We start from the raw sequence: 15789 nt of genomic DNA, 5'->3' as shown, positions 1-15789 counted from the left end.
GGTGAATATGGGTTCCACATTTATAACAACTTCAGGTATAAAAAACCTCAAGCTGAGAAATAACCTCTAAAAAGTGTCCTAGAAGCAATGAAACTTCCAAGGGATCCAGCAAAGGCAAATGAGAAAGATTATTCTAAGGATGGTCCCAGATACCGGGACACTGGAGTCTCAGAAAACAAACCTTCACTGATTATGAATTCAAGATAGAAAGTTGTAAACACACCAGGAAACACAGTATACTATCAAAAATTAACACAATACGGCATCTATGACAGTATTCACACCACAAACAGTATAGATAAACCCATCTCCCACATTTCTCACCATTCAATACCATTCTAATCCACCCTGGAGACCATCATGACTATTCTCCTGGTATCTTTATCTACACTGAAGATAAGAGGATGCCCCAGATTATAAACACAACATCCTACTATCATGGAAAACATTCCTTCCAAACATAAAGGCAACATTTATAAAATTTGGCCATATCTTGGGCCACAAATCAAGTCTCAATAAAGTTCAAAGGATTAAAATTACAGAATTTATTTTCTAACCACAATATATTTGAAGTATAAAGAAAAAAAAAGATAACCAGGAAAATCTCTTATGTTTAAAAGTTAAACATAATCCTAAGTGACCCACGAATCGGGAAATTAAAATACATTTTCACTTGAATGATAATGAAAATATTCTATATCAAAACTTACGCAATATAGCTAAAACAAAGATTATTTGGAAATCCATAGCTTCAAAAATGAATTGTAACAAAGAAAAGTTGAAAATTATTCAACAACTATCAGGAAGTCAGATAAAAACATCAAAATAAACTCAAGAAAGGAGGAGGAAATAAACTGAAATTAACACAACAAAAGACCATTAGTTAATAGAGATAATCAACAAAGTCAAAGTTTCTTCAGGTTAAGAAATCTAAAATTGATAAATCTCTGCCAAAATTGATCAAGAAAAAAATACTAAACATATTTCCCCAATAGGTATCTCGTCTTTCACTTTCTCTTCAGTATTCTTCTTACATCCCAAATCCTGAAAACATCTTCCCTTATGTCATCTTCCGGACATTATAATTCCCCATGAACTGTGATCAACACTCAATTACCTGGAGTAATTTAAGACAGATTTGGGAACTGGAAAATTAGAATTACCTGATTCTTCTACATTTCTATTTCCTTCCCCCAGTTTTTTTTTTTTCTATAAAGTTACTACAGAACAAAACAAAAACACAAATAACCTGAACTTAATACTGTGACAAGAGATCCTCCTCCTAGCCTCCTTGACAGAAGTAGCGGCTAGTATGAGATAAGCCAAAAACAGGTAGAGGGGTGAGAAGAAGAGTGTCAAGAAAAGAGGTGTAGAAAACTAAATACTAGATAATCAGGCACAGAAAAATGTATTTGGTAACTATACAAAGCTTTCAAGAATCGCCATCACCTTAGTGATTAATGATTTACTCAAATAACTGAAAGATTTTAAGATTAACATAAGTAGTTGCAAATATACTTACAGTACCACCTACTATTCTTCCTAGTGGATACCATGCTCTTTCATCAAACCAATTTAAAAATTCATAGAACCCATGGGACGCAAGGTGATGTGTTGATCTATAGTTAAACCTAGAGAAAACAGGAAAAAGAAGAAATGTTATAAAACTTTGCTTACTAGGAAGAAATAGCTGTATCTTTCTAATATTATAAATACAAATGTCTTTACATTAACTCTATGGCTATGTAAATACATCTTTTATAATAATTTTCCTCAAATCTGAGCAACAGATTATTTTCCAAGAAATAAGCTTATACCTCTAATATAACTAAAAACAAAAACATGCCCCACAAAACACAAGTCTACAAAACTCAAATTAATAATAATAATAATATCTGGAGAATGTCATTCTAAGTGAAGTAAGCCAGAAAGAGAAAGAAAAATACCATATAAGATCACTCATATGTGTAATCTAAAAAAAAAATAATAATAATTAGTAATGCTCAAATTAACATCTGGCCATTGCTTGGGGCACAGGTGGCTATGATAAATACACAATATAATGTCTCTAAAGTACTCAGAGGCTACTGAATTAATGCCAACCCTTCTCAAACTTTTCCAAAAAATTAAAGAAACAATTCCAAAATCATTTACAAGGCCAGCATTACCTTGATACTCAAGTCAGACAAGGACACAACAAGAAAAGAAAATCACAGACCAGTGTCCCTGATGAACAAAGATGCAAAAATCCTCAAGAAAATACTAGCAAATCTAATTCAACAGCACATTAAAAGGATCTTACATCATAATTAACTGAAATTTATCCATGGGAGTCAAGGATGGTTCAAAATACAAAAATTAATAAATTTGGTACATCATTAACAGAATGAAGGATAAAAATCATATGATCATCTCAACAGAAGCAGAAAAGGCATTTGACAAAATTCAACATCCTGTCACAACAAAAACTAAAAAATTAGGTACAGGAGAAATGTACCTCAACATGGTAAAAGCCATATATGACAAGCCCACAGCTAGCATCATACTCAGTGGTGGAAAGTTGAAAGCTTTTTGTCTAAGATTAGAAGCAAAACAAGGATGCCCACTCTCACCCTTCTGTTCAACACAATACTGAGGTCCTAGCCTGAGCAATTAGACAAGAAATAAAAGGCATCCAAATTGGGAAGGAAGAATTAAAACTATCTGTTTGCAGATGACATGATCTTATATACAGTAAACTCCAGATTTCACTAATGCAGTTGAAGGATACAAAAATCAACATTACAAAGTCAGTTGCATTTCTATACACTATGAACTATCTGAAAGAGAAATTAAGAAAGTAATCCAATTTACAACAGTATCAAAATCAATAAAATATTTAGGAATAAATTTAACAGTGAAAGGTCTGTACACTGAAAATTAAGACACTGATGAAAAAAGACACAAACAAATGGGAAGACATTCCATGCTCATGGACTAGAGAAAGTAATATTGTTAAAATGTCCATAATACCCAAAGCAATCTACAGTCAATGCAATCCCTGTAAAACTTCCAATGGCATTTTCCACAAAATAGAAAAGTAACCCCAAAATTCATACAGAACTCCCCCAAATCCTAAAGAGCCAAAGTAATCTTGAGAAAGAAGAACAAAAATGAAGGCATCACACTCGCTGATTTCAAAGTATGTTACAAAGCTATAGCATAATACCTGCATAAAAAGACAGATCATGGAACAGAATACAGAGCCTAGAAATAAAACCCCACTTTTACAGTCAACTAACCTTTGACAAAGGCACCAAGAACAAATGAGGAAAGAACAGTCTCTTCAACAAATGGTGTCAAAAAACTGGTACCACATAAAAAAGGATGAAACTGGACCCTTATCTTAGACCATACACAAAAATTAACTCAAAATGGATTACTGACTTAAATGTAAGTCTGAAACCATAAAACTCCTAGAGAAAAACAGAAAAATCTCCTTGACCTTGGCCTTGGCAATGATTTTTGGGGATATGACACCAAAAACAAGAAGCAAAAGCAAAGGCAACAAAAATAAAAATAAACAAGTGGGACTATATCAAAACTAAAATGCTTGTGCACAGCAAAGAATAAACAATATGAAAAGGCAACCTATAGAATGAGAGAAAATGCTCGCAAACTATGTATCTAGTAAGAAATTAATATCTAAAACATATAAAGAATTCACACTCAATAGCTAAAACAAAAAATAACCACAAAAATCTGATTAAAAAAGGGTCAAAGAACCTGAAGACATTTTCCTAGAGATATACACATGGCCAACAGGTGCATGAAAAGGTGCTCAACATCACTAATCATTAGAGAAATGTAAATCAAAACCACAATGAGCTACACCTCACACCTGTTAGGATGGCTATTACCAAAAAGACAATAGGAAACAAATCAAGGATGTGGAGAAAAGGGAAGCCCTAGTACAGTGTTGGTGGGAATGTAAATTTACACAGCCATTGTGGAAAACAGTGTGGAGATTCCTTAAAAAATTTAAAAATAGAACTATCGTATGATCCTATTTCTGGGCATACAGGAGGCCCTTGAACAATGTGGGCATTAGGGGTGTCAGCCCTCTGCACAATCGAAAATCTGCACATGACTTATAGTCAGCCCTCCATATACTTGGTTCCTCCACATCTGCAGTTCCTCTGCATCTGTGGATTCAATCAACTGCGGAATGTATTTATTACTGAAAAAAATCCATGTATAAGTAGACCCATGTAGTTCAAACCTGTGATGTTCAAGGGTCAACTGTATATCCAAAGGAGAAAAAGTCAGTATATAGAAGAGATACCCAGGATTTCCATGTTCACTACAGCATTATTCATAATAGCCAAGAAAACCTAAGTGTCTGCTGATAGAGGAATGGATAAAGAAAATGTAATTTTATATATATAATGGAATATTATTCAGCCACAGAACAGAAGGAAATCTTGCCAATAGCGATTTTTAACAACATGTATGAGCCTGGAAGGCATTTATGCTAAGTGAAATAAACCAGAAAGAAAAATACTATATGGTATCACTTATATGTGAGCTTTAAAAAAGTTTAACTCAGAAACGTAGAATGGTGGCTGCCAGGGTATAAGGGACAGGACAAATAGGGAGAGGTAGATCAAAGGGTACAAACTTCAGTTATAACATGAATAAGTTCTAAGGTCAGCAAGGTGGCTGTAGTTAGTAATACTGTATTGTATACTTGAAATTTGCTGAGGAGGTGAAATCTTAAGAGTTCTCTCACACATAAAAGGAACTATGTGAGGTGACGGATATGTTAATTAAATTGTGGCAATCATTTCACAATATGTATGTATATCTCAAATCATGCAGCACACATTAAATACATACAACTTTATTCATCAGTTGTATCTAAATAAAGCTGGAAAAAAGTAATATGAAAAATAAAGAAATCTAAAGGTAAATCCAGTTTTTATGTTTATCTTTAAAAAAGAATCACTATGCCCCAGAGATGTTAGGAAAAAACACAGAAAACTTCATACACACCTCAATAAATTTCAAAATGCTAAGGATAAAGTGCAATTTATAATCATTCATAGAAAATAAACAGATTTTCTCCAAAAGAGCATCAATCAGTTGGAATCACTAAATGCTATAAAGACAATGGAAAAATATACCCAAATTTCTGACTTAGGGGAAAGGATTCTAAAATCAGAATTTAAAGTAAAACAACAAGTTTGTTTTCCAGTAACAGGGAAAACTAAGCTAATGCTAGAAATCCTAGCACCCTCCGAGAATAATTAAGTATCAGAGCTAATTTTAAAAGGGAAATTCCCAAATGCTAGAAACAAGTATTTATTGTACTTAAAGGTGGGACCTTGGAAAGACTGTCCTTTCAGAGATAAAAAAAAAAAACAACATACACACCAGCATGGAAGTGGCAAAGTTTCTCTTCCCAAGAGAAGACTCCCATAAAAAAAGGTAAACTCTTAACCTTTGCACCACGCACGATAGTCTAAATTTATGAGGAATCTCCAAATCAAGAAGTTAACACTGAAACAAAGCTCCAAAACCTTGCATTAACAGTAAAAGCAAAAACCAAAAATAACTCGAGACTCAAATAAGCTCATAAACAAAAATCACAAACTATAAGAGGCAGAGAATCACCCTTCAAAGTACAATAGGAAAAGTAACATCCTTAAAACTCATGAAAATATTTCAATGACAGAAGCCCTTGTATTTTAGCAAGAATCAGTTTTACATTTCAAACGTAATTTTTCACTTAAAAAAAAAAGGACTCCAAGGGATTATTGCTTTGAAAAATAAGAAACATGGGATTCTAACTTTATAATCAAAGTTGTTCTGAGTGATATTTTTAACTTTTAATTTTACATAATTCTTGACCTCTCCCTCTTTGTTGAATCATTCTCCTCCTTTGGCTTTTATAACTACAACAATCTCCTGATTTTTACCCCACATTTCCAATCCTCTTCTCTGATTTCTGTACAGGCAGCCTCCTCTACCCAGGACCCTCTCGTTAACCCTAACTCATCCTCAAGAGATGTCAGTCATACCCCACAATTTGTTAATGTTATCTCTCTGTCTACATGATGTGGGTTTTTTTTTTCCCCCTTGAGCATCACAAAGACATCTCAAACTCAATATTCAACTAAAGTCTTGATCAGACACCACCTATCCACCCCTAAAATAAATACACTGTGTCTGCTTTTAGTGTTTTCTGGCAATTGTCCACACTTTTCCTCCTCTGATACTAGCACTGCGATCCACGCTGTCATTTCCTAACCAGACTACAGTAGTCCCTAATCCTCCCACTACATCCATTTTGCCCACCTCTTAATTCCCCAATCTGTTACCATGTCTCAACAAAGAACATGCTTTCAAAATGCAAATGTGATCATATAACAACCCTCCGCTCAACTTGTTCAAGGCCTTCATCTCTTAAAATTAAAGGAAAGGAGACTTCACGTAACAAAACCACAGCCACATATGCTCAAGCTCTAACATAACCGAGTCTCATCTCACATCTCTATCTCCCTTCTTTCCATATACCCATCTTTCAGCCCTCCAGGCTCACTTTGTCCCCTTCTATCTCAGGATCTTCAGACTGCCAATTCCCTTTCCCTGGATCACTGATATCCCCTCTTAGCCTAAATAACTCATCCTTCAAACTCCAGCATGTTTCTAAGGGATGTTGTTCTAACAGAAAAGGTTCAATGTACTTTTTTCTTCCTAGCACTTGACACAGATGCAACTGCACATTAGTTTACCTGATTAATATTTGCCTCACTAGATAAATACTCCAATGAGGGAAGCACCTAGCACAGCACCTGCTACACAGGAGCCCTCAAATATTTGCTGAATGAGTAATTGATTTCATAAATGTTTTAAAATGGAAATGAAGTACAATCTAGACAGCTTCCCAATGTCAATTTTAAATGGTACCCCCGAAGTTACAGACTAAAACCAATTTAACTGTACTTCCTGAGATCCAAGCCTGAAGGCACAAAGAGTTAAACAAGCAAGCTCATTAAGAAGATTCTATAGAAAACCTGAAGTATCTAAAAACTAAACATAAATGGATGTAGAATGTATTTAGTCCTACTTTATCCCCAGGTCAAGTCAATCCTGGTATGCAAGGCTCCCACAACTCATTCTTATATACCCATTTTCTTTTATTTTCAGTTAATTTCCTCCTGCTTGCCGTTCATTTTTCTATCTTATTTTCTGGCCCAGTTTCCAACCTACCACTAGGAATGGTTTTCCAAATGCCCTTATGGGTTTCCCCTCCTATCTTCCGGAGGACTGTAAGGAAGGGCGGCACACTCCTACTTCACTGGGCACTTCCAATGTAACAGGGGTCAGTCACTCCTTTCCTTTTAGGCTCATAATACAGTACCCACCCCACCCCTATCCTCTCCCATAAACATACCACTCACTACCACTAATTAGCCCCATCTGATAGCTAAATGAACTCTGACTACAGTAACTGTGTCGACATCGCCTTATAGTTTTGATTTGCATTTCCATGATGCCTTCTGAGGCTGAACACTTTTCATACATTAACTGTCCATGAAATTTCCTCTTAAGTATGTGCTGAAATACTTTGCATCTTTTTCTAGTTAATTCAACTCAGTTCTTTATATTATTTTTTGTCAGTTATATGAGTTATAAACTGTTCTCATTCTGTATCTTCTCTTCACTCATAATGGTATTTTTTAAAGAACAGAAAATTCTCGACATAAACCTAATTTATCAAGTTTGTGCTATGGGTTATTGCTTTTTTCTAGTTAAAAAAGCTTTTTTTTTAAACTGCCCCAAGGCCATAAAGATTTTCTTCTTCATGACAATTTACAGTTCAAACTTACTTATTTAGGTGCTTAATACACCTGGGATCAATTATTTCATGTGAGAAATAGGGGTTCAACTTTATTTCCTCTGTTTAAGTAACTGTTTCCAAACTGCTGTACAGTTTCACCTCTATCATACACTGGGGTTCATTAATGGGTGGGTCTGTGTCTGGATTCTATTCTGTTTGAGTGGTCTTTACATCTATTCTTGCACCAATAATATGCAAACTTTTAAATTAGAGCTTTAAATAAAATCCTGATATCTGGCAGAACATTGTAAAACTGTGCCTTTGATTTTGTCCTTTCGCATAACCACATACATTTTGAAATAAGCTTGTCAAGTTCACCCCAAAAAAAATCATGCGGGGTTTTGACTGAAAAGTCCATTTACTCCACATGTTAATTCAGGGGGTATTAACAACTTTACAATACTGACTCATCCAACCCATAAATATAGTTCATCTCCTTCATTTAGGTCTTCTTTAATGTCTCTCCAGAAAATGTATAATTTCACCTTAGCGGTCTTACACATCTTTGCTTAGATTTATTCTCATTTTTAATGTTACCTTCATTTACTTAAAAAAAATTCTGCTTGACACACAGACAGGTATCTCTTGATTTTTTCACACTGACTTTATAACCAGAAAATTGCAAATACATACTAATTCTAATCGTTTATCACTAGATTCCTTTAGACTTTAAATTTGAAAATCAATAAACATCCCTGACACTATGTTAAAAACAGAGATGTCACAAAGACAAATTTCAAGTTTTTAAAGCCCTGTTATAACAGGTAATATTTTGTCCCCACCTCATTCTATCCCATTATCATCCCTTATAACTGCCAATCTTTTCAATTAGTAGAAAATACATTAATTTCATTCAAAGTAAAGAAATTTAATTGTCATAATTAAGATATGCAATATGAAATTTCAAAATGGAATAAACTACTGCACTTCAAACTTTAAAGGCTTGGGAACTTTATTCAAAAAAAATCTTCATAAAACATAAAGAGGATAGATAAAAGTATCTTTTAAAAGATACTTAAGCCCAAATTTATAACATTTATTAATAAGTCAATCCATAAGAACAATTAGGTTCAGTGAACACAGAATCTTAAACTCGAGGTTATATAGTATAGTTGCAATGACACTAACCACGTCATCAAATTCATTTTGATATTTTGTTTTGGTTCACAAAATTGTAAAAAATTTGATTCAAGATGTAACTGTCAAACATCAGTCATTTTTTTATAACGCTTTCCTTGCTGTTAAAGGTATTGTTCAACTAAATGATACGGAAGTTTGAAGCCTAACAGAAAATTTTAATTCAAGATTGAATAACTATACATACACACACATACAAAAATTATTTTATATACACATGTGTGTATATATACTGAACCAGAAGCACTCAAATCTCAATTTATAACGCTGTGCTACAGATTCAGTTGTTACTGTGTGTATACGACAAGTACTGTCTGGGTATTTTCTTTTACATGAATTCCCAGGAAGCCTCAGTTGAAGTATTAAAAGCCCAATCCAAACTAATGACACATTCTTCCAAAGAAGACATACAAATAGCAACAGGTGCATGAAAAGACGTTCCACACCCTAATCACCAGGGAAGTGCAACCAAACCCACAATGACCTGCCACCTCATAGCTGTCAGAAAGGCTATTACCAAAAAGACAACAAGTAAGTGTTGGCAAGAACGTGGAGAAAAGGCAACCCTCGCACACTGTTGGTGGAATGTAAACTGGTGCAGCCACCGTAGAAGACAGAAGGGAAGTTCCTCAAAAAGTTAAAAATAGTACAACCATATGATCCAGCAATTCCACTTCTGGATACTAATCCAAAAGAAATGAAATCACTATCTCAAAGAATTATCCGCATGCCCATGTTTGTTGCAGCACGGCCAAGACATGGGGACAAACTGAGTGCCCACTGACAAATGAATAAAGCAAATGGTGTGTACACACTCACACACATTATTCAGCCCCCATAAAGGAAGGAATCCTGCCATTTGTGACATCAAGGATGGACCTTGAGAGCATTACGGTAAGTGAAAAAAGTCAGAAAGACAAATACTGTCTGATCTCATTTATATGGACTCTGAAAAACCCCACAAAACTCACAGAAGAGACTGCTGGTTGTCAGAGAAGGATTGGGGGGGGATGGGTGGAGGTAGTCAAAAGGTTCAAACTCCCAGTTATAAGATAGATAAATCCTGGGGATGAGTTAACAATACTGTATTATATATTTGAAAGTTGTTTAAATCTTAAAAGTTCTCATCACAAGACAAAGTAATCTGTAACTAGGTGTGGTAATGAATGTTAATTAATTAAACTTACTGTGGTAATCATTTCATAATATATACACATATGAAATCATTACGTTGTCCATCTAAAACTACATTGTTACGTGGTAATTACATCTCAATTAAAAAAAAAGAATGGAAGGGGGAGTTAATAACTAGGGGGGAAAAAGTCCAAAATCAATATAAATTGACCACACAACTACTCTTTTCCACTACAGTAAATAATCAAAAAAAGAATGTATCTAATCAATCTTTTACATCACTTTCTTATTGAGGAATGAATTTTAACCTGGTCTTTCTTAGCAATTTATTCCATCTACATAGAAAGCCACCACAGCCATACATTTTATTCTTCATGCAATCCCCTCAAACCAGTGATTCATTCTTGAAGAAGTCTTCTTTCTCTAACGCTCCATCCTCCCTTTCCTGGTCCACTTAAAAAAAAAAAGCCCAGACTTTTTTTTTTTAATCCTCGTGAATAGCCTTAGTTTAATTCTTCTTCATCCCAGGGAACCCTTCAAAACCCAAGACAAGTTTACGTGCTTGATCTAATTAGGGAGAAGAAACTACCTCCTAAAGCAGTAAGATGAGATTACATGATGGAAGTCCATGTATGGAAAACGGTTCTACTTCTTGGGTTCTAGCAGAGATATCAGTACAACACTTGTATTCCAAACATTACAGCTTAAATAGCAACTTTACAAACTGGCTTAAATTTATACCATATTGTTTCCTTAGGAAAACAGACACTAAGTACTAACCCATTTGTAAACTAGGGCTGCCGTTGTGAACATGGAGGGAAGGTGCTGCCTCTGCATTTTCCTTCTACAGATCTTGTTGGAGACCTAACCACTTGGTAATGCTTGGTTTTCGGTGTGTTAGTTCATCTTTCTTTATAGTCAAACACCTAATATACATTCAAAACAACAAAAGCTCATGATTATGTACTGAAACAAAATATCACAATACACCCTTAATCTTAAAGGTTAAAAAAATTTTGTATCTGAGTCTTAAATTTAACCAAAATCTTTTCCATCTTCAAGAGGAAACTTTTGAGGTGGGAACGGGCTTTGTACATTTCATTAACGTTTCCAGTTCTCTATAAAAAATATGGCATTGTATAAAAAAATTAATAAAATTGGAAAATATCTAAGAATAAACTAAGTAGAAGAACAGTACATTCTTAGCTTTAAAGCTGTGACCAACCTGAAGGCACCTAAAGCCTCTGTGACTAGCTTTTGAAACATAATATATGGTATGTGTAGAATGTGAGCTAGAGAAGTTGAGAAATAAAGGTCACAATTTATAGCTAAGGAAGTAAAAGAGAAGTTCTAGCCCAAAGACATGGGCTAAAGGCAGTGTTGAAGGTAAAACACGACCAAGTCTCCCAAGGGTCAGTTCTGTCCTCCTTTTCCCTAAACCATTACTTCTCTAAATCTACCAAATGCATATAAATATAATTAAACTGTTAGCCAAAGTTTGCTACTTGACACTTTCCAGGGGCTATGTCACTTTTTCATAACACCGGCATTAAAATGACAAATAAGTGCCTGCTGTAATACCTCCTACCTTTTTCATTTCTATGCTGCATTCTTATACAGATCCAAGGTTAACACACTTTAAGATGAACACAGAGAAAACCTCAAAAATTTTGAAACCAGGCTTTACAGAAATAGATTCAAATTGGGAAGTAACCAAAAAACAACAGAGAAAGAATGCTTTTGGCAATGAAAGAGCAAGATAAACACAGAGGGGATGGCAGGCAAACATGCCCCACACCCCACAAATGGACAGTTCACAACCCTAATTTCCGTAAGACAACACGAGTCTAGTTTAGCTTAGCCTTTGCAAATAAAACCTAAGAAACAGAAGAATCAATCAGAAACAGAAAAGAGGAAACAAGGGAGAGGCAAGCAATTTTGGTCAACGATGGTGATAAAGAACAGTCAATGTAAGCAGCAAAGAAGGGGAGTAGAGGAGAAAGGTGGGGTGAAGGAAGGGAGGTGGGAGAGCTCTGAACCAAGTACCACCACATCTCAACACCGTCCCCTGAAGGCCGGTGCCCTCAATAACCCCAGTATTCTCATTTGCTTTGCGCTGAAATACCAGGTTAACTAAACATAAGTTTCTACCAGAAATAAGGATACATGGACCCCAAGTGAGGGTTCAGAGCTGTCTCCTAAGGATAGAGAACATATGTCAACTTGATAGCATGTCTTTCAAAGCCTCCCAAAAACTCACCTGTCAAGACATTATAATAATATATGCCTCTAAGGATAGCTATTCTACACTGAACACTAGTATGGGTTACATTTTTGAAAGGTAATAATTTTTAATTTAATTTTTTTTTTTTTTTTAGTTCTAAGCAACTACTGTGTACCAGGTTTCTATTAGGTTCTGGGAACAGCAGTGAAAACGACAGGCAGTCTCTGCTCTCCTGGAGCTTAGGTATAGTAAACACAAACCAGGTAATTGTGGGTTGAAACAAAAGCCTTGGAAGATACCAAAAGGATGAGATAGAAGAGTGAAATGGAAAGAAGGCAAGGAAGGAGTAAGAGGTAAAGACTGCTTTAAGCAAAGTATACATGAAGCCTTCTAACATCTGTGAGACCTTCCAGGATGGGAGAAGCCAGCCATTCAAAGAGGCGGGAAGAGCTGTCCCTGGGTAAAGAAACCAGCAAGTGCCAAGACCTCGAGATAGGAGAGTTTAGTGTGTATAAGGAAGAGAAAGGTGTCAAAGAAGGGGACGGGTAAACAGGTGCATTGCTCGGCACTATTTATTTACAATTACTCTTTTTAAAAAATTGTTTATAACAACTGTCAGGTACTGTGATAAGAATGGTTTTCACTTAATCATCACCAAAAACAAAACAACAACAAAAAAACCCACAACCCAAAAAATAACTTTGAGGTAGGATACTACACCCAATACATAGATGACTAGACTAAGGTACAAAAATGTTAAGTCACTTATCCAAAATCATTCAGCCATTAAGTGGTCAAGATGGGACTAAACTAACAAGCAGCTCTGGTCCATGCCCACATTCTTGAGCACGATCACAAGATGATTCCAAACAGCAAGAGAGTAATACATGCCACTAATAATTTGCATCACCTTCTGGGCACATGAACCTTAAAAGTGGATTTCAAACAGTTCCCCATACCTCAGAGATTCCAAAGAACCCCTCTGGGACTACCTTTCTGACAGGAGTCTGGAATACACTTTGAAGAGAGTGGGATATTCACTTTTGAAGGGATTACGGTGCCATCCCACTTAATCCACACTCATCTCTTTATACATTAGGCTCCTGTGTGAACTCTCATTTGAAGAAAGGGTTCAATAGCTAAAACAAGTGTTTGAAAAGCACTGGCATATGTTTAAAATTACATAAGCAAAACCAGTAGCATAGTTCTCTTAAGATATGTGAAGATGCAACTTTGAACCTTAAAGCTTTAGCCTTTTCTTAAGTTACTTTGGAAACAAAAGGACAGAAAAGTCCATTTCAGATTTCAACTTTTTGGTACAGATATTACACCTTTTAAACAATCATGGCCAGAACAGCCACCACCTTGAATGCTACAATCATTCTGCCAAAGAGAAGAGAACTCTGCAAGACCAAACACAACAAATAATCAGCTGGAAAGAAATACACATCATTTATACTCTCAATTCAATGGCCCAGTACTAGTCACATGGTCCCACCCATGTCCTGAGAAGAGAAGAAAACAAGATATTGGTGAATAGCACTAACAGGTATCATATATGTCATGCTATACTGTAAATGAAGAAAAACCATTAGTCTCTATAGTATGATCCTATCTGTGCCAAAAACTGAAAGGTTATGTATGCGTGCATGTATATTTACAGAAAAAGTTCAAACACTATGTACCCTCTGAAGAAATCCTAGCAGAATACATAACAAGCTCTTAACAGATCATGCCTCATTCTTTGATTTTTAAAACAATGAGCAAGTTTTAATTAAAAAAGAAAAAAAAACCTGAAAAGGCTAGGCAAAGAAAGAAAAATCACAGCCAGAAAACCCCATTAATACTACATGACCAATAATAACCATCACTATACCACCTTATAAGCATCACACATAATCTATAAAACGTTTTACCAAATCCTCCGACAAGTATTACTCTCACAAAGGAGATACAAAGCAAGTGGTCCCCATCTCTGCCTCAAATTTCTCCCCGTCTTGGCACATTTCTTATACTTCAAATATTAACCCATTCAATCACCACTGTGAGTCTTGCTACTAAACTGTAATTTCTAATCTTCACTTCTTCAAGGTTTATTTCTCATTATATGTAAACCTGGGCAAACCTCCTTTTCAAAAAAGACTTGCAATCCCTTCTTCCACTTCTACCCAATACAGGTCTATTTTATCCCAACCTGTCTTCCCACAATCTCGCCACATAAATGTTAAAGAACTACTTTGGCAGAATGCCTCATGATAACATCAAAGTAATGTCTCCTATCATTTACATATTCAATGTATCAAAAAGGAGAAAGGAGAAAGGATAGGGAAGTGTTTTTTCCTCACACAGAATTTTCCTTCATGTTTTAAAAACTCTGTTTATGAGATATACAAGAGGGAACTAGGAATTTCTATTTGATCTAAAAATGTCAGTTCACTTTCATAATATACCTGTTATACATGGATCAAAAACGTATCTGACAGAAAGCAAAGTCTCAGTTCTTATAAAAAGAAGGAATGCAAGACAGGCTTGTTTCTACTGCCCATTACTGCAACATCTTCCAAGAGGTATATACAACCTTCTTTATTAATTATCATGATAATCATCTACCAGTATTTTTATTTGAACAAACTACTTATGACGCTTAAAAGTTCAACAGTTCACTCTAAATCTCTTCCTTTCTCCTATTACTGAGTATTTTCTAATGCCACAGGAATTTCAAGTGTGGTTGTTTCTCTTTAACGAATTTAAAAACCACATTTTATCTTTATCTCATTTTTCCTTAAATCTTTAAATAGTCTGGTTACTGACAAGCGAGAAAAGTATTCATATACCCTTTTCAGAAATGAAGTCTATGTGAGACATTTAGTCTGACTTAAGAAGTCATTCTCCCCTCTCTTTTGGAGGAAAAAAAATTACAAAAATGTGTAGGTGTGGGTAATTTTAGCTCCTTTTGACTTTCACCCTTCAATTATTCAAGCAATGTATCACACCGTTGAAAAATAGTCTCCACCCTACGTGAAACAAGGGAAGCTCACCTTCTCCATTTCATATTTCTATTAACTATTCCAATTGGTCTCTTTTCTCTTGCATCAGTCTAGGTCTTCCCTAAGAGAAAGAGACTTCTCCTGTTTCTTCAAATATAGTAGCAAAAACTGTAGTATGAAAACACAAGAAGCACTGTCTTCTAGAAAAGATACTGGCTTTATGGAAAAGATCTATTTTGCTAATTTCAGAGTTCTACACTGCTTCCTAAAGAATCTTGTTTAACCATGATCAGCCTTACTAGAGTAAGAAAATCTATGCTAAGCTATATAGAGACTTGGCTCTGTCCTAAGGGAAACCGTTTGAACATCAACATTCAAAATGAGACACCCCTCACCAAAGACAAGAATCTCAAGGATTGTAC

General features: G+C 35.3%; 1 protein-coding gene across 2 annotated transcripts in view; it reads right to left on the bottom strand.

The window, feature by feature from the left end:
* STT3B (STT3 oligosaccharyltransferase complex catalytic subunit B) overlaps positions 1-15789 on the bottom strand; it is an 82375-nt gene that overhangs the window by 42548 nt on the left and 24038 nt on the right. For both annotated transcript variants that reach the window (XM_072940915.1, XM_072940916.1), the window contains exon 2: positions 1523-1631. In XM_072940915.1, the coding sequence (XP_072797016.1) occupies positions 1523-1631 (109 nt within the window). The remainder of the gene's footprint in view (positions 1-1522; positions 1632-15789) is intronic.

This window comes from Vicugna pacos, chromosome 17 (assembly GCF_048564905.1).
Source record: "Vicugna pacos chromosome 17, VicPac4, whole genome shotgun sequence".
In the NCBI taxonomy this organism is placed as follows: domain Eukaryota; kingdom Metazoa; phylum Chordata; class Mammalia; order Artiodactyla; family Camelidae; genus Vicugna; species Vicugna pacos.
This window is presented reverse-complemented; position numbering and strand designations above follow the sequence as displayed.